At 36.7% G+C, this 20226-nt stretch overlaps 1 protein-coding gene across 4 annotated transcripts in view; it reads left to right on the forward strand.

Annotated features, from left to right (window-relative positions):
* Window positions 1–3581: 3581 nt before the first annotated feature.
* SLC1A3 (solute carrier family 1 member 3) overlaps window positions 3582–20226 on the forward strand; it is a 61659-nt gene continuing 45014 nt past the window's right edge. For all 4 annotated transcript variants that reach the window (XM_068422381.1, XM_068422383.1, XM_068422385.1 and 1 more), the window contains exon 1: window positions 3582–3762. In XM_068422381.1, coding sequence (XP_068278482.1) covers window positions 3582–3762 — 181 coding nt within the window. The remainder of the gene's footprint in view (window positions 3763–20226) is intronic.

Below are 20226 nucleotides of genomic sequence, written 5' to 3' on the forward strand. Positions count from 1 at the left end.
TGTAAGACTGCTTATTGTCTATTTTCATTTTATCTCACTGAATAGCTACTTCTCTCACAGAATTATCCTTGTTTCTCATAGACTCTATTATTAATGAAAGCACTAAATTATGACATACTTTTGGATCACCTCATTTGGGGCCTGACCCCTGTCCCCATTAAGGCAACTGGAACATTACTACTCGCGAACAGAGGGTAGAATGAAGTCCTTATCTGGGAGGTTTCACAGAAAGCATGCCGTACTCCAAAAAGAAAGATCAAACAAGCAGATCACTAAAGGCCAAAGGCTGGTTAAGAGGTCGGTGCCCATCTCCAGGCAAAATGGTGAAAGTATTTAAAAACTGCACCACAAAAAAATAGGAATGAGATAGATAGACATTTAAGCTGCCAGGTATAAGAAAATACAGCATGTGCTTCTATGATGTTTGCAACATAAGCTGTCAACATTTTTTCTTGCTTTTTTAAGTCAATAAATAATTTAGATGCTTACTTTCTTAAGATTCCGTGGTGCATAGTCCAATATCAAACCTACATTAATTGTGAGCAAGTTTGCATTATACTGTAAGACTATTTTTCTCTACATTATACATCATTATTTGAAGCACATTTAAATTAGAAAACACTTCAGCAAAACCATTACTATGACCGTATGGACGTAACACTGCTCTTAATTTTATTTTGTACCTAACTATTTTTTGTGTGTCTCGTACATAAGGTTATTTCTGTACACTTAAAATTACTTTCCAGGAAAAAAAAAACATTAAAAGCCACATCATCTATTAAAAACTTCTTAAATTATATGTTTAGCATAATATTATATAAATTTCCATTTACAGTATTTGTTCATCTTACAAGAAAATACACTTTAATATTTCATGAAAGATACACTGAAGTATAATTATTGAATATTTTAAACTGACTTTACCGATGTTTAAAACAAAAGTGTTCCTCTAAAATGTGAAAGAAGGTCTTTGGGAGTTCCTCTCTCCTCTGCAAATGTCTTTTCAATAGTACAAACTTTTAAATATTAAAAAACCTGAAGTCCACTTATTTCTCAAAAGTGGGTATTTTATACTTTTCCGTTCATCATTCATTCCATGCTATTGAAACAGGCTGAATGGGGCTTAGTACCAGTGAGTCTGAATTACTAAACAAGAGGCAAGTCTCATCATGTGTTTTGAATATCTACAAGAAACACACAAAGAATTAGAGCTGATTATGTTTTTCTCTATTCTTGATAATGCTCCAGTTGCTTCTGAAAGATATGTCTGGTTCCCCACCCTGGGAAGAGTAGATCATGAATAACTGTCTTCAGGAGGTAGAAAATACATGATAGCCTCACACCACGTCTCTTTTTAGAACAAGCTAACGTGCTCAAATATTTTGAGCATTTATTTTAAAAAAAGCACAGGAGTACTGTTATATAATTACGTTTAGGCTTTTCAGTTTTCCAGTCTGGAATAGCTAATGAAGAAGCGTTCCAGCCTCCCCTGCACTGTGTGTGTGTGTGTGTGTGTGTGTGTGCAATCTTTCAAGTCTTCCTGGCTTCTGATTTTGCATTTCTAACGAAGCTGAACTGACAAAGCGTGAAAGTGGTCTAAAAGGAAAACCAAAGAAAGCGACCCTGCTTTCACTGTGCCAAGACTAATCAATATTCCAGAAAGCTCAGCTCTCCCCTCTCTGCTGATGCGTTTTCATTTTTTTCAGAGCTGGGCTAACAGTCTCCTCCCCTTTCCTTAAGTTACGGTGAGAGTAAGCTGCTGTAGTCCGGAGCACATGCAGATTGACAGTTTTCCCTGCCTCCCGCTCGCTCCACTCTTCAGCTCTGTTGTATTTGCTGGGAAAGCCCTACCTTAGCTGCCACCACCGTGTTCTTAGCGTTCGGAAGATCTGAAAAGGTGAGCCGATCGTTTAATTTGGTGGGTTTTGAGTACAAGGTCTTAATTTTTCACTCTCTGCCTTTGTATGTTACTTAATGTATTGATCCTTTTGGCTGTACCCGTGTTGCTTCTTGAGTTTAATGTAAATTATAAGGGACAGATTAGCTGCACTAATTGTCTTGGAAAGAAAAGGCACTATAAACGTATCTCTCTTTTTTACAAAATACTAAAATTAATTGTTCTGGAAAAAATCCTGCTTGGGCACAGTAATCGTGTCCAAGCAAGAATACTTACTAATTTAAACATCTAGCTCAGTCTCAGAACGTTTCCACTCTCCAAAGAAGCAAAGCATATAGCATTCTGTTAAAATTCAGAGAAGATATTGTGCTGAAGTGCCAATCTTGAAACATATGGTAGAAACAGTGATCAAATCCCATCAAAATAAATTTGTTACAACACGGTATTTCCTCTAAAATGTGCTGTTTGAAAACCCTGTGTATTTATATTCTAAGTGCTTCCTAAAAAAAAGGTATTTAGGCACCAGATTTATTAAAAGTAAGATGTCAGAGTTGGACTGTGTGTAAATGGAGAGAAATTTCAGTGGAAGCAACTAACTCTATCCATTTATTAATTTCTGATTTCTTCATAAAAACATGCCAGTGTATTAACTAAGACTTCAGAAAATTAGATTCTCGGTTTGGAAAATACCTTTGTGCAGGTTCCATTATAAAATTCATACCAAGCAGCTACAAAAAAAAATAATTTTAAAATGAAAATTCATGTCCTAGTGAAGGATTTTTAATATTAAAACATTTTAAGCTTGATTCAGTGTGTGATTTCTTAAAATCAGATTATATCCCCTCAATTGCTGTCAGGCCAAGCTAAGCATTACTTTGCAACGTGAGCTTGTATTGCAGTCTGAAGTGACAAGCTAAGTGGGATATAACTTCTGATGTTTTACAGATGTGCTCTGAATAGTTTATACACTTCAAAGATGAATGTTATCAACATAAAACTGTCAAAGGCATATCTTCTAAATAGTGGTTGAGGGATAAATAAACTATTCCTGCTGCGTTTCTCCATGTGAAAAGGAGGAATTCAGCCAATGCATTCAACCATTTAAAAACATCTGAAATGCAGAACATTTTAAATGTTATCAGTTCAACCAAAAAATTTCCCTCCAATGGTTAATGTGAAGGTGAGCTAGAATTTTTTTTCAGATAATATGGGCCTGCTAAACAGATGAAAAGCAAGCCCAACAGATTTAAACATTATAGCACCTTATGCTTCTACGAGTTGTACTAATTTTACATTACTATATCTCTAGCAACTGCAAAATAAAGTTACTCCTAGGTTTTACAGCATGACAGCAATTCAGATTAATTTCTGAAGACACAAGATACGTACCTGATCAGTCCATATAATCCTTCTTCAAAAGAGTTCTTTAACAGTCATTGAGGTTATTTATTAAAAACTACAATCAACAACTTAGATAGTACAAATAATATAAGTTTTACTGAAACATGAAGAATATTTGCTTCCACGTAAACATATGGCATCATTCCTCTAAAATCTTATTACAATACTTGATATTTCTTGTCTTGCAGGTTTCTCCAGTATCTTCCACGGAAAAAGAGTCTTCCATTTTTCTGAGGGGATATTGACAGAAGTTAATTGTAAAAGAAAACTTTCTGCAAGATAGATGACGAAAGGTAACGGAGAAGATCCAAAAACTGGAAGTAGGATGGAACGCATTCAACAAGGAGTCCGGAAACGTACACTTCTGGCAAAAAAAAAAGTGCAGAGCATAACAAAGGATGATGTTAAAAGTTATTTATTGAGGAATGCCTTTGTGCTCTTCACCGTTGTTGCTGTGATTGTTGGTGAGTAATTTGTTCAATGGGAATATTCTGTTCTCCAGTGCATTTGACAATGGCTGTTTGCATGGGCGATTTGCATTACAAATGAGATCCCAAATTCTTCTGCACTGATAAGAATGTTCTGGCTTGGAGAGTTTTGGCTTTGACAGCAGCATGTTGAAATTTAGGGAAGAGCTGTTTTAATTACTCTAGTATTCCCAAGGAGAATTTTGGTGAAAAAAATTAGCTGCTTTATGGATTCTTCTTTTAAAGAATCAGATACAATAACTGAATTGAATGTTTTCAATGAAATAGTTTTCTACCAAAGCCCGCTGCAGCAAAATGGTCAGGATGTAACTTATATTTATCTAATCTATCAAAAAATAACACCTTGCAATGACAAACAGAAGTCCTCAATGAATGAAATGAAGTGACATTTCTAAGCAAAGGTATATATTAGAGCATCAATCTTTTCAGTTTTCCCTTGATAAATGCAAAAAAATCACACCTAAGTACAAACTTATGCTCTCTCATTCACCCACAATATTGCACATGCATCTTTCAGATGCAATTGGGGCAACAATGGCACTGGTAGTTATTCAAAGGACTGCAAGATAGCACCTGATTAAATGCCTTTTTAGAGTATATGGAGAGGAATCCAGAACACTAAACAGCATTTAGATTTGGAATGCACCAAAATGTAAATTTAAAATATTGCCACGCATTTTGAATTTACATTAGAATCTTCTGAGAAAACCATACAATTTTAAAAATAAATTTTCCGTTACATAATTACATGATCACTTTTGGTAATTTTCCTTTGACTACAGATTTTCTAAATGACACCATATGCTCCTTGATATACCATTCTTTATAGTGTGAGCAAGAACATTATGGCTTTACTGTACTACTTTCATTTTTATTTTCTAATTAGTTTAAAGTATAAAACTATGAATCTGCTCATGAGAGCCCAAATGTTAGCAGTTAAAGATAAGGATATCCTACACCTATGTAGGCCCTAATGTCCTCGATAATGCTGTTCCGTATGAACCTTCTTGCTATGTTTCTACTGCTTTTTTAGGAATTAAAATTTTAGGGCTTTACAATTATTGTTGCTTCATACCACATCTGAGGGTTATTTTAAAATAATTTCAGGTTTGATGGTCTTTTTCTGTGAGGCAAGTATATTAATTTGCATATTGGTAAAATAAAGTACTTTGTTGCTATAACAGAAATGTCAGTCTCTGATATTTATCCACAGTGTTTGATCATAAGTGCTTTTAATTCCTAAATAAGAATTTGTTCAATGCAAAAACCCTGCTAATATCAGGGGTAAAAAATTTAGGCATTTTATCTACAATGGTCAGGAAAGGCAGAACAAATTAAGCAGGTTTTGAAACACTGTCCAACCTCAGAGGAATGCCATTCTTATACTGTCACCTGTCTATACTGCACAAGACCAATGTGCTCTTGCAGTTTTTTCACTGTCATCTAGCTCCAGTGTGACTCCCATAAATTTGGCAAAGCGGAAACAGAAATGTAGGCTGGCCAAGTGTTTTTGCTATTATTGCATGTTCCAATTAGCTTTAGACGACTAATGACAAATGTCTGCCCACAGCTCCACTACCACCTACAGAAATGGCAGAGTGCCAGCAAGGCTGGAACACAAGTTGGAGAACTGATGAAAATGTGCAGCCCCGGATGAGCTGGCTGCTCCAATTCTGCTCATGAACCTATAGACACATCTGGTGTAATATGTGGAAAAAGGTGTTCTCTTACTATGATGGAATATTCCAAAATTCTCTCACATTTGTTGTTTGTGGTGTAATTTTACAGTACATATATGATTAGAACAGTAAGTTCACACTTGGTAGCTCATAAAAAGTTAAGATTTGGTTTTTTGGAGTGTTTTTTTGCTGTTGTGGAAATATTCAGATGTAGGGAACAGTTGGCTGAAGAGTTTGGAAAACACTCAGTGGTTGAACTCCATCTGTCTAGTTTGTCTAGGACTAAATTGTTATAATCTCTCAGTTGTTTGGTGATCTGCGGAAAATCAGATGGTGGGCTTGATCCCTTTCCTAGCAGACAGTAATTAACATTGCGAAATTAACCCACCAATTAGCACCACTGGCTGTCTCGTCAGAGGCGCTTGGATGTGAGTGTAGGTGGAAACCAAAGTATACTCAGGCCAGGGTTGAATCATTTACAAGAAATGATGCTTATGCTCTCTGTAATCTAAACAGACAGATGACATCAGTTTTTAGGGCTGTCAGTCCAGCAATTTTCACAAAGACTAAATTCAGGAAAAGCAAAATTTTATCTTTAAAGAGAGCAACATTTCTTCAGAAACATTTCTTTCAGGCCTCTTTTGTCAAGGGACTGACATGAAGAAGCCTATTTAATAGAGCATTTCCAATTTCTTTGCTGAGCAGGATTGGTGCTGGTAGAGGTTGAGTGGATACAATCACATGCCTTAGCCCAGTTTCAGCACTGTAGTTCATAACAGGCACTTCAGTTTGTGTCTGTTGGAACATGCACTTTGTTATGAAGTGGGTAGCTGCAACGTACATTTGTTTGTGTTGCATACTGATATTTTGCAGACAGAGATTTTCTGGCATTCACATGAAGAGGAGAAATATAGCCATTTACCCTAACTTCTGCTGTTACTCTGATTCTAAACTGAATTCTAAACTGAATTCACTAGTAGCTATAATACAAAACCCAGTGATCTTCACAAACCTAATGATGAAGGTGCTAGAAGTTATCATTCGTGTTGAGAATTACTTAGCACTATTCTCCATTTCCCAAAAACCTCAAGAAAGGTCCTTTCGACTTCACCTTCTGCATAGGTGGGGTCTGTCTAGCACATCATTGTTATCATCATTGTTGCTATTTTTAGTGAAATTTAAACTGTTTTCAAGCCCTTTAAGAAACTTTGAGAAAAGCATGGTCAATAAGTGAGTTATGATGCAGTTTTTCAGATTCTTCTGGTACACCTAGAAATATTAAATTAGTTTTCTGCAGTGGATCTTGGCAAGAGCCAGTAGATGAGAACAATCATGTGAGGCAAATATGGGAGGCTGACCACTGGTAAACTCAGAGTGTCACGATGACCAGGAGCAATTTAAGGTAAGCTAGCGGTCATGGTGGCTCATGGAAAATTTGCAGGAAGTCTTACAAACTTTGAAGTGCTAGCCAAATTACTGGCAAAATCTCAGGCAGTACCCTCTCTCCCACGCTACTTAGCTCCATCATCCTGTCCCCAAAATGCCTTCCTTTCAGATACCCTTCCTTCAGCAGACTGTCTTGATTCTCTGCTACTTACCTCCCATTTTCCAAAAATGCCACAGGAGCCCAGACTTTGCTCTGGCAGGACTCCTGAATGCCAAAGAATCTCCTGTGGATTCTGAGCTTGTGTTGAAGGAAAGATCGAGACACACAGGGCTGCTGAGCAGAGATCCTGAGAGGCTGTTCACAGAGAAATACTGTTTTAACTGAGGGGGTCAGTGAAGTAGAGGGATATTGTGGAGCAAGTACTATAAAAAGCAGTTTCTGAACAGTTATGAAGCCATTATAGCTCCAAACCATTAGCTAAAATCCTCCTTACACTGCTGAAGTTATATGCTGCAGTTGTCCACTGGGACATTCAAGGGGGACAGAAATGGATCCAGTTCTGTTTTCTGGCTAACTGTCCACCGAAGGGAGCGCAGGACTGGCTGTGTCATTGAACCCAGTCTTCTGTAATTGCAGGCAATCTTACAATAGATGTGAAATGTAGATAGGCCTGTACAACATCTGTTCTACAACAGCATGCACCATATATAAGATCACAAAACTTTCCAACACCTTTATTTAAAAAAACTAGTTAAAAGTACAGGAACAAGACAGGAGAGATGAAGGCATTGACAATGTCCCTATGTCCCTGAAAAAAAGCAAAGAGATACAAGTGATCCTTCCTAATACAGAAGGAAAAAAACCCCACAAAACCCCTAAAATAAGTGAACAGTGAAAAGGTGTGTGGAGTAGCAGATTCTCCTATCTCAACACACTCCTGGTCCAAACAATAGTTTAAAAAGAGTCCTAAGAGGTACAAGTCTAATTCACAAGTAGATGGAATCCTGGATAACGCCCAGAAAAAAGACAGTCTCTTGTGTTGAAGTGACATCTTTTCTGCTATTGGCAGATCCTCTGTATCCACCGAAGACTGAGGCTGACATACCCAGAGAAGGGTATTTGACCGCATTACACACTGACAATGAACACAGTGACAGTGCCTAAGGCAGCCTTGGTAAAATTTGCATGAGAACAAAGCAAAGATCTATCACTATAGGAGAAACAGCTGTGCCAGGTGAGTCCTAGGTGAGAGAATATGTTAAAACATAGAGAGAAATGTAATACCATACAAAAGATTAAGAAATATGCAAGAAAATCAAGACAGTTTGGGGACAGCTAAGGAGAAATCAATTCTATTTATGCTGAATTCAGAGGCTGCCTCTGTCCCAAAGCTCTCCTAAAGAACCTGCCCAGCACAATTGCTTTCTCACTGTGTGTCAAAAACTTCCTAAGTAATACTCTGGAAAAATTGCTAAGCAAAACCTTAATTGTTTTTTGAAGTTAAGAAATAGTTATAATTTTGTGAAAAAAATATAAACAGACACTGTAAGATCCAGAGTAACATTTAAAAATTTGAAGGAGATGATCCTTTTCAAAAAGGAGGAAAAGTATAGCAATACAAAGAACTTTAATTCTGCTATTAAGTAGCCAGTAATAAAAGTCAGACCGTGAAATATGAACAGTATGCTAGTTTAGCGGTTACTTGCAAAATAAAATTATGTTAATTTATTATCACAATCTTAATTTCTTATCGTACACTCTGGTGTCACTGAAATGAAACAGAACTGGTTGTTGGACTGCCATGTATGGCACGGAGTAACAACAATAAACTTGGCTACTTTGTGAATCACAATTGTGCATTGTGGAGACAGCAGCTGTGCATATAGGCACAGTAAAGATACAACATGTGCTAAATATAGCCTTACTACCTTCGTATTTGCTCTAAATTGTCAAATCAGTGGAACTGCAAACTAGTGCTCAAAAGTAGTATGTCTGAGTGGTCATAAAATGATTCAGAGAAACATACATTCACTGCACTCTGCATACAGCTTGTGAAAAGGAAGGTGAGATTCTCAAAACTCTCTCTAGAAATTAAATTTTATTTTATTTATTCATTACCACTTCTTACAAAGCAGATTTCAAGGCTGTCCTGGGTGGAATGCAGGACAGTAACTGTGTGAGATATTTAGGATGTTTACATGGTTTCTCAGAGATTTTACAAGAAAATTCCCTGAATGCCAGGAGAATATGGCAATCATGCTATCAAAAGATATGTTAAAATAGAAACAGTGGCCATCTCAAAGACAAATAAAGTTTTGTGTTGAGCATCAAAGGGGACTAAACAGACATTTCAGCATCAAATGAACTAGTATTAGGGCTTTCCAGTCCTTTCCAATTTTCAGTAGGCGTGCACTGTAGTCACTATGGTGACTGTAAAGCAGTACAAAATCATAAGCAAGGTGTCAATGATTTGTATGCTGAGTAAATGTTTAACATTGTTAGATCCTTACTAGCACCCTAGCTACTGTAAATCTAGAACGAGCTGTCATCTGCACTGGAATGCTTTTGAGTTGGCCACAATGAAGGTGTAGCTGAAGATGACACGTTCAGTTTTTTATGAATTTCTGAGGCTTTCATTCACGTGGCTTAAATTTCTCACGTAATTTATTGAAATAACCAGGCATCTAAAAGCTTCTGGGGATTTTATGATACCAAAGAAAAAATATTTTTGTAAAATACTTATAATTTAGGTGAATCAAGATAAAGTGCATTTGAAAAACTATACAAAGAAATCCAATGTTAAAGAGAGGTAAATAAAGAAATTAGATCTTCCGGATCTTAATAAGGCTGCTAGAAAAGTAAGATATAAACACAGCCATTGTGATAATTTGTACTGTAGCACTGACTTCTAGATCTGCAGCTGAGAGATACTGACTTTTTTTTTTTCACACCTTGTTAAAAAATCAGATGTTTGGAACCACCAGCTGCATAAAACAATCCATGCAGTCACATTATTTGTGTATATCCTCTGTCCATCCTTATAATTCCTTTTGTTTACTGTGCATGCTCTTCAGATTTTATATTTCATTGAGTTTCAGATTACAACTCAGCTTCTTCGGGATTTAGCATATTTTCTCATATATTTGTTTCTCAATATATTAAAGCTCAGTTCATCCTGGAGCTGTGGAACAATAAGGCAACACAAGTGATAAATAAAAATACAGCAAGGAGCTAAGAGATTTCTTCCTCCCATACTAATTTCTCCAACTGTGTTGTTCATAGAATATGCTATGGTGTCTACAATGTGTATTAGAAAACAACTAGGATCCTGGCCAAAGAGTTTTAAATTAGTCATAGATATGACAAAAAAATAGAGGGTATGAAATAGGGAAGAAACTATGGAAAACAGGGAAATATGTTTTGGAACAAATGGAAATTATTCTAGAGAAATTTATCAAGAGCTCGATTATTCTAGTTATTATGTCAAACCACCAGTCTTGAAGTTGTACTGACCCTGTACTTTTAATCAACAGGAAACCACAGGGTGTGTAACTTTTTAAAATCCATACAAAATAAGTTTATTGATGATAGATTTTATAATGCATTTTTTAACAAAAGAGGAACATTGTAGGTCTGGTGAACTGTAAACAGTGAAAAGAAAAATAGTTAAAAGCAGGAAAAGAGGCAAAGAAAACCAGAAGGATAACAGGAGAATTGGGAGGATAACAAAGTGTTACTCTTACTCATATTTTGTGCTTGTTACCCCATGTCCTTTCTCTTAGCAGCAGTTTTGTCCACCTTGTGAATTCTTGTTCAATTCTGTACACTGAAGAAAAGCATTTTCTTGCTTGAAATTTATAATGTCTATGTATTTTCTATTGGCATGGATAGAAGATCATAAATGGAAATCAGCTTGACAGTTACAAAGTGTGTGCTTGGTTTTCACCATTTACTGTAACTTGGCATAACTGAAAATTCATTTATTCAAAAAAGTCTATAAAAGATGGGTCTTAAGTGTTAAGCATTATTTACACTGAAACATAAGCTGGTCCCTCAAACTGGCTCTAGCAAATGCTCTGGTTTTACGTTTCACAAGGACTGAATTAAAAAAGAAGAATAAAATTACCTTTGTTTGAATATAGCAGTACCAATAATCAGGGAATTCCTGCAAGTACTAACCAAAGGCGGTTGATAAATAAGGCTACTGCATATATTTTGATGTCTTTTTAAATAATTTTGACTTGGGAATACATACATTAAGCAAACATGGATGCACAATCTAGTCCTTCAAAGCCTAAAACGTAAGCAAAGGAAGCTGCACATGGAATCCAAACTCAGAGCTGGGTGTCTTTTTCGTGCATGAGCGAGAGCTAGGAGACTCAAAAGGGTAACCCCACAAATCCACAAGCTAAGCATATAACTGCCTAAAACTTGCCAGAAGGAAAAAAAAAACAACAAACAAACAGGTTTGCATTCCTACTCCCACTTCTTTCTGAGTGAGTCAGGACTGTGCCAGGTATTTTCACCCAGTCAAGATCCAGAAGCACAAGAGCCCTCACCTTGGGAATGATGTCAGCAGCGCTTGAGGAATTGGCTCACTCTTTTCCTTTTGAAAGGCAAGTTACAGGAAGGTGCAATTCCACCATTCCTTTCAAAGTTGTGTCATCAGGTGGAGGGAAATGCAAGACTTCTAAAGGCAAATACATATGCCAAGAGAACAAAAGGCAGCATGATGTTTTAGCCTAATGGCTAAAACACACATATACAACAGCGAGCCCAGGTTGTGAACTAATCCTTTGAGCAGGAACAGGAACAAAGGGCATCCCAAATCCAGGTGATTCTCTGCATGCGTGTGTCAGTCGTGTTCAGTTTCTAGATCCACAGGACTTAGCCTGTAATTAGGCAAATAGGTGTTTAGGTCATGGCAATTCTGAGAAAAACACAAGCAGAATGGTGAGAAGTGAGGGGTCTTCCAAACAAATGGAGAAGTGCCCATTAACTTTATAGATTTCCAGAACGAAGCCTTTTTATCTAGAGAGACTTTGAAGGTCACGATTTGGACTCATGTACTTACTATGTAATTAAGTGTTGTTCCAGGTGCCAGTTTCCCTTTGCTGTTTTTGTGACCTTTAAGATAGAGAAAATCTGCCATTCTGAATAACATCTAACACTGAGAAGAGAGGTATCATAACCTGTATCTAAAGTAATCCTCTATGTTACAACGTATCCTTGAAACGAGTCCACTCACAAAAGAGGCATGAGACCTCTTTTTAATCAACTGAAATAAAACTTTTGGAAATTCATGTGTTGAAAGAGGCTGTTGACCAGTAAACAAAATAGATGGAAGGTTCTAGTTATTAATAGTTTTGTAGTCATATCGAGTTTTTAGGGATGAAATGGCTCAACAAACAAAATCAAACAGGTAGGGGCTGAAAGCATCCTAGCTATCTTTTTAAAAAGACAGTAACATGATTCCATGAATTTCAGTCATGAACCTGATTTCCTTATCGAAAGAATTCACTGAGTGATAAATCAAACATAAATAAAGGATTCTGGTAATACTTACATCTGATATGGTAAAGTCTTGTATTCTATATGGGGAAATGCTTCCTTTCAGTCTCTCCAGGTTGTTTTCATGTGTCAGCAAAACACTGGATAAAAAAGATTCTTTAAAATCTTTTAACAAAGTCTGCCACATGAGTTATGTTCCATGACACAAAGAGTTCTGAGATAGGCATATCTTGATTCAACAAAATACTTAATCCTCAGCGGCAAACATCTCAGTTACAGATGTAGACTATCAGCACTAAGCTAAATTAACAGGTGGTTTTGTAGGAATGAAAAGTTGGGCTAGCTCCATAGAGATATGAACACATAATTTGAATGTCCACAAATGACGTAAAAGTTCACATCAAGGAAGCCAAGCCTACAATGAACTGGCTTGTAGCATATGTTTAAGGGGAATTAAAAAAACAAATAAAGTCAACTATCAAGGTCTAAACTCAGGCTCTCTGTTAAACTACACTAGAAGTTCTTCAGAGTCCAGCTCTGTTTCTGAGCATGTTTGCACAAAGTTCTTGGCACTGCGGGATTTCAGATTGAGTGTAATTCCTTGGTGTTACTATACTGTAGAAAGGCCAAAATAATACAGATGGACAGCTGAAACTGTAGTAGAGAAAAACAGAATTCGTTGCTGTAAAGGATTATGTCAGCTTCCAGTTGAGGAAAAACAGGAATGATAGAAATGTAAAGGTAAGAAAGGAACTATGTAAACTTTAAGAGAGCAGCTTTCTTATCTGTTGGCATCTATTTTTTATGCGAGTAAAAACATTAACATTAGTCAAGAAGGTGAAGCAGCAAAGTAAACGCAGGCACGAAAAAAACAGTTATTACAGTAACTTTGTAAAGCACTGAGTAGTACTATAATTCTGAATAATACTTCATAAAATTTAATCTGGCATATATTGTGAATGCCTGATCTTTTTTATATGCATAGTAAGAGAGAATTCCTGAACTTTGATGGAATTATTTGGGGTTTTTTTGCATAAAAAGTATTTTTTTCTATAGCTCAGAGACAAATAAAAGTACATAAACTAGGAGTAGTTTGTCTTTCAATAAGTCCTTTCTCTACGGCTGAAATCAGGAATAATGTCCCTATTCCTTAAAGAACAGTCTGTTTCAGTGCCAGCAGTGAAAACTTCATTCCAAATCCTCTACAAATGCCCTGCAATTACTTGTCTTATAAATAACAACAAAAGAGAAATCAGAGATGATAAATAAATACAGAAGCAGTTCAAGAAAAACAAGGAAAATATTTGAGAAAATGTTTGAAGGCAGAGAAGCAGAAGTTGGATAAAAATGGACATGTTCTCAAAGGAAGAAAATTACCTCCTAATTGGGGAAGAAGGGCAAATGAAACACATAACTAGAGGGTGAAGGGAAAAAATGTGTAACACTGAGTGTAACACCGGAGCCAAGAAGCAGCAAAGGGCAGATTTCAGTGATTTTTTAAAAAAAATTTAACAGCACTCCATTGCTGTTATATCCTCAGATTTGGTATAAGAAGCATCCTGGTTTAGGCACTACCTCATAAAACAGTGTTTTTACTCATTCGTTAGTTACATTGGTTCCTCCTTACACCTTCAGACTCCCCGTTCCAATTGAATGTCCCTGTCCACAAAATCTGAGGGGCCCCCGTGTCTGCAAGTAAAGGCAATATATCTTAACATTGGGATCTTCTGGGTCCCAGTCATGTCTAGGATATATAGCTCTTCTATGGTACTTCTCCCATGACTTCCCTCAGGATATCTCGCAAGCAAAGAAGAGGTAGCAATTTGTGTCCAAATTAACCCATATTCCACTTCAATATAGCCACTTATAAGAGCTATTTGGAGTACAAGTCCTTAAGCTCTCTAGTGCGCTGGTGTGATCCAGTTAAAAGAGAAGGAACATATCACACAAAAATATAGACACGTGAGATTCTCTGCTGTGTGTCTGTCAGATGGGAGCTGTAGAGGAATAACAGCTGGTTTGTCAAGCCAATTGATACTTGGTCTTCTTAAGGTCTGAAACAAAGAAGCAAGTTCACGTGGAAAACATTTTCTCTAAATTCAGCCTCACAAGAAGAGAATTAAAGGAATTTTAAGCTACCTGTTAGCTCAAACCCTGGATTGCCATAGGAAGAGTAACTGGTTTCTTAAGGATATGTTTCTGTGATTGATTAAGCCAGTCCTACCTCTGTCTCTGGCTGCATATTTCCACCCCCAAATGCTTGCTTTCCTCCCTTGCCATCACACCAGCACCACCATCATCTAGCACAGTGGTAAACCTGTCCAGGGAACTAATCTGGCAGAAAACTAACCCAGTAAAAAATAGTTCCTCCCTGGTTTAGACCCCAAATGAACTCATCTCAGTATCTGACAAGTACAAGTACATTGAATAAGGACTTTGGGCTTGTCTAGTTTGGAGAAAAGGAGGCTGAGGGGCCACCTCATGGCTCTCTACAGCTTCCCGAGGTGGGGGAGGTGGAGAGGGAGGTGCTGGTCTCTTCCCCGTCGTATCCAGTGACAGGACACGTGGGAACGGTTCAAAGCTGGACCAGGGGAGATTTAGACTGGACATTAGGAACCATTTCTTTACCAAGAGGGAGGTCAAACACTGGAACAGGCTTCATAGAGAGGTGGTCGATGCCCCAAGCCTGTCAGTGTTTAAGAGGCATTTGGACAATGCCCTTGATAACACACTTTAACTTTCGGTCAGCCCTGAAGTGGTCAGGCAGGTGGACAAGATGATTGTTGTAGGTCCCTTCCAACAGAAAATATTCTGTTCTGTTCTGTTCTATTCTACAAAATAAGAGCAGCTTAAATTGTAGTCGCTTCGTGGCTGTAGCAATTTGGTGCCCTCAGCATTACTGCCCTCAGTTTGATGCCATACATGCCCTTCCTTACCTTAGTTATTTGTCTACTACCGGACTTGGACAAAGGAGCCTGTAACTGTCTCTCCTGAATCAAGGTCATTTCTCCTTTTTTGGAATGAAGACTCATAAATCGCTTTTTAGGTTATCCCATCAAATATACTTTGTGTGAAGGACCTTTAAGGAGGGTCACAATCTTACACTTGTAGGATAAAAAAGGTCAAAGAGATGTAATAAGGCAGCACTGATGACTGTATAATACAAGTAGTTCTCAAATGCTTAAAAGCGGTAACTGCTGCAGTCCTAAATTAAGTTAAAAATTAAATTAAAGTTAAAAAAGTAACTAGTTAGCTACTAAACAATAATTAGCCAAGCAAGAGCTAATCTTTAAGGTAAAATTAGTAAAAGTAACAAAACAATCACAAAAAAAGTTTGCTGCAGTACTTAGGTATTGAATATTTCAGCTAGGTACCTCGTATTTAGGTTCAACAAAATGGTTCAAAGGGAACATACCTCCCTACGTACATAAGGAAAATGAGAAAGTAAGGAAGAAGTGGGTGGTACACAAGGGCGGTGAGGGTGGGGGAAGGTGCAGTATAAGATTATGGAGAAAAAAACATGAAAAGCAAAATCATGCAAGTGAATCGGTGAGTCTGTCGTTCTTGTGGCAAGTAAAGAAAGAGATTAAGAATGATTGTGATTTTGTCGGCAACTTGAATTATTGCTTATCACTAAAGAAGTTATTTACCTGTTTGTCTCAAGTAAATACAGTTGCAGCCTTATCTGAAATTGGTTGTTAGAAGAAAAGGTGTCAGAAGAAAATGGTAAATTAAGCAGAAACAAATGACCCAAAGAACAAAAGCATTCATTCCAGAGCTCTGCAGGAAAGTAAGAATGAAATGGCTGTGCAGCTAACAAAAATATACAATGTCCCATTAAACTGGTAGGAGCCTGATTCTCTTACTGGCTCTAGCTCAATTTCTCTTACAGAACAGAATGTTATTTGCTTGCTGGTGACAAGGTTTTCTGCAAGAGCACTATTAACAGCTGTTATTTTAGTGCACCGTTCTACCTAGTTTGAGGTATTTTCCAGTTATTATGAAGTTTTTTATTTCCTGCTGGAAAAGAAAAAGTAAGTCTGTACTTCATCTGTTAAAGAAAAGGATATTGATACAGACGTCATTTAACAGTTTTTTCAGATTTATTGGTGAAAAGCAGAAGTGTATGTAACTGTTACTGGTATGTTCTGTTTGAACTGGCAAGCACTAATATGGAAAAGTTAGCTCTTGCACTGTCATGAATATACCACCTAGTAATTTCCTCTTGAAATATGCTTGAGTGATTTTTGATCAATTGAAAAATAAAACTTCTAGATTTTCTACTTTCTGCATGAAAATACAGTAGAGAGCATGGTCTTTTAAAAAAAATATTAACTCAAAATAGTGGCATGGTCTTAATTCCTGTGTGTTTCCGAAAGAAGATAGAGACCAGAAGCTCATAAGGATTCATTTTTAAAATTGAGACTTCACTCATTTAACAAAACTGCTGCTATTGTTTGCTTAAAAACTTTATGCCGATTAGGAGCTTTCTTATTCTCTTAAAATTACAAATTATTTGAAGTAGTGAAAAAACCAATCTTCTCTCTTTACTATTTTTTTTATCTAATTCTTCTAAGTAGGCCAAGGAGGAGGATAGTCTTAAGCTTCCCTAAAGTTCTCGAATGAGCATTTAGATCTGCTTAAAGCCCCATCTCTCATCTTCGAAGAGTTACAGGGTTTTTTTTTACTGATGTAGTGTTTTAAATCCATGTGTAGGTGTGCAACTTATTTCATCTATGCAACACAAAGAATCATGTGAAACAGCTCTCTGCCATTGTGAGACCAAGGCATTTTGTAATACAATTAAGAACTTCATTTTCTCCATGAAGGATTTTAAAGTTCATTTTCAAATTCAATTTAGGAAATTATTAAAGTTGATGATACTTTGGTAGATCACTACAACATTTTTTTAAAAAAAAACTCCAACCAAACAAAAAGAAGAACCATCTCCATAACAAATCTATTCCTAAAAACCTGAGTATTACACAAGTATTAATTCTTGTCTTGCTGCTTCAGGCCCTGATTTTAGTGCTCACTTCATCACACTTTGATGTTAAGCCATTTAAGAAATTTTATATAGAAGGTTGTAAACTTCTTAGCAATTACAGATATATCCATAGTTTTTAAAGCTTGACATGAAGACTTTATTGTTTCCTTTCTGGTACTGCAGCCTAGAAGTGCTAGGCCATTCATCAATGTCTTCCTATCTTAAGAATAAGCAATCCCAAATCATATCTGCCATTTTTGCCATTTCCATCCCATTCCCATTACTGTCAGAATTATTTCCACCTTCTGCTCCTTTCAAGTTTAAATCTTCTCTTCAATGCATTCATACAGATTGAATTTTATTTTGAACATCTACACTGGTATAAAAATGCAGTAAAATGGTTTAGTTCAAGTATTGTTCTGGTTGTCATCAGGATTACCTGCAAATCAAGTTTTCCATATATTTGACTATATAATTGACAAGAACATCTCAAAAATCTTTTTATAACTCTAAACTAATTTGCTTCTTCATTATGAACTGTGTAAATTATTCAACAATATAGTTCTGTTATACAACTATACACGTGTATACAATTAAGCTCCTTAACTTATATAAGCACTACTGATTTTTGTCCAGAAAACTCCTAACAAATTCTGCTGAGAAATCTACTCTGCCCTGCAGTGCAGAAATGGTACACCACTTACCGTTTGAGAAGTCAGGCTCTGATAGTGTGATTAGTTGTTCTTTTCTGTTACAAAGGGTAGACAAAAACCTGCACAACAGGTTGTGGGAGCTTGTTTCACACAAGGCTTTGTTTCTTTACAATTTTCAGAATTAATCGGAAACTTTAAACTTTTACTGAGAAAGGCCAGCTCCAGTATTTAATCTTCTCAGTCTTGATGATGGAGGGTGCTAGGCGCTACAACTCTTACCACACACACAGACATGGATGGTTGTTGAAATAACTGCATGCTTTCCAAAGGTTTAGTACCTCCTATCACTCTTACTTCCCAATTTTATTTTGATAATATGTCATTGTGTCTATCTTTAAATCATCATTGTATGCTGTTACCTCATTGTTTAAAACATGTGAATGTTAGTTCTGAGAAAGGAATTCAAAGAAGTCAAAGCTACCTTGCCAAGTATGACTTTTCTGTTTCAAGTTCATAATTTTTGTTAATAAAACTTTGTCAGACAGGATGTAATATCCAGTATCTACGTATTTAAACTCAGAACAGAAAATAAAGTTTCATCTCCATATATTCTAAAATCAAGAGAGACTGGTAAAATCATGCTGTTCTACTTTCATTATCACAGAATACAATGAGGAAATAATTTACTTAAATTCCTTCTTGAGCTACTAAGATCACTATGTGAACACAATTTTCAGAAACATCTGTATACTATAAAATACTATACCTATTTTACAAGTAGGGAAACTGAGTCAGAGAAAGGTTCTTATGGCTTAGGCATGATTGCATATAAATTAATATCAGTGCTAAGATTAAGCCTGAAGAATTAGTAACTATTGGGTGTTGACCCAGTTCACCAGAATACACTACCAGGGCACATTTTTTCCACATCGCAGAAATTCTTTTTGTAAACTGCAGTGCTGGGCAACCCTGTAATTATGCACAGAGCACTTTAGGACAAAAAAAGCAATAATTTTTGGCTCAACAGGTTTACATGGAGCTTCAGAAACTTACTCTCACTACCAATAATATTCATTCAAACAACTGTCTACTCAGGCCCTGATTCTCTCTTAGGCCACTTTGTGCTGCTTGGACAGTAATGGACCAGAAAATCAAGCCCTTATAGTACAGCATAAGGACTAGTTCTTATAGCAGCCTCAGAAACCCTTACTAACTTCAGTGAGGCTTTGTACTAATGTAGAGATTAATTCATGTGGAACTAATTGCAGGACTGTGGCATAAGTAGGAAACTGGTCTAGCTCTATTTGCTTGTTATCCCGTTGTCAAAATGCAGTGCTCATTAAGTGCAGAAACAAAGGGTCCAGATGGATTCTTTATATCTGCGAAATGTGTTTGCCATATAAAAAGAAAATAATCAGTAACACTGCAGTGGAATATAAAACCTTATTGAAAAGAAGGGAAACTCTAAAGCAGGTCTTTAATCAAGAATAATTCAGAGGCCCTTCCTCTATGCAGTTTATGATGTACTTTTCCCTAAAAAAATAATTTATGCAAAATGCACTTTGACTGTCTGAGTCTATAGAACATGAATGAGACTAAAACAAATACCTTCTAGTCCTACTGCTCTCTTCCATAGTGTGAACTCTATGCTTGGTTCCAGTTGTGCTCTAATCACTTTTCTCCCATGCTGTAACACTGAGATTTTCTGTTCTACACAAGACATTTCTGGACTCCTCTAACTTAACCAACCTGCTGAAGTCCCTAAGAGCATGATCAGACAGACAGGGGTCACTAACATGAGAGTTATAGCTGTTTCCTTACATCAGCAGATGGCAATAAGCTAGTGTAGGAGGCATAAGAGCACATTTCAGCAGGCAAAATTTGGCATGAAGATACTGTCTGCTGTATGGATGTACCAATCTAAAATCTGATTAAAAAGGAAAAAAACACAAAGTGATTAAGAATTGACACTAGCAGTTTCCAGAAGTGTTTAATGTTACTGCATTTTCAGGACATATCCAAGTTCTAATATGATCTAGAAGTGACTGTGAATGCTCTGCTGCCTAACATCACTGAGGATGCAGTTTCATGAAGTTTTAGGAAAGCTAAGTCTGCCTATCTGCCAAAAAGGGCAGTCCCACTCTTCTTCAAGGCACGTTTCTACCTGTTCCCTTGTGAGGGTACCAACACTTGTGCAGCCATGCAAACAAATTACCTCAAGGA

The sequence above is a fragment of the Nyctibius grandis genome, chromosome Z (assembly GCF_013368605.1).
Source record: "Nyctibius grandis isolate bNycGra1 chromosome Z, bNycGra1.pri, whole genome shotgun sequence".
NCBI lineage: Eukaryota > Metazoa > Chordata > Aves > Nyctibiiformes > Nyctibiidae > Nyctibius > Nyctibius grandis.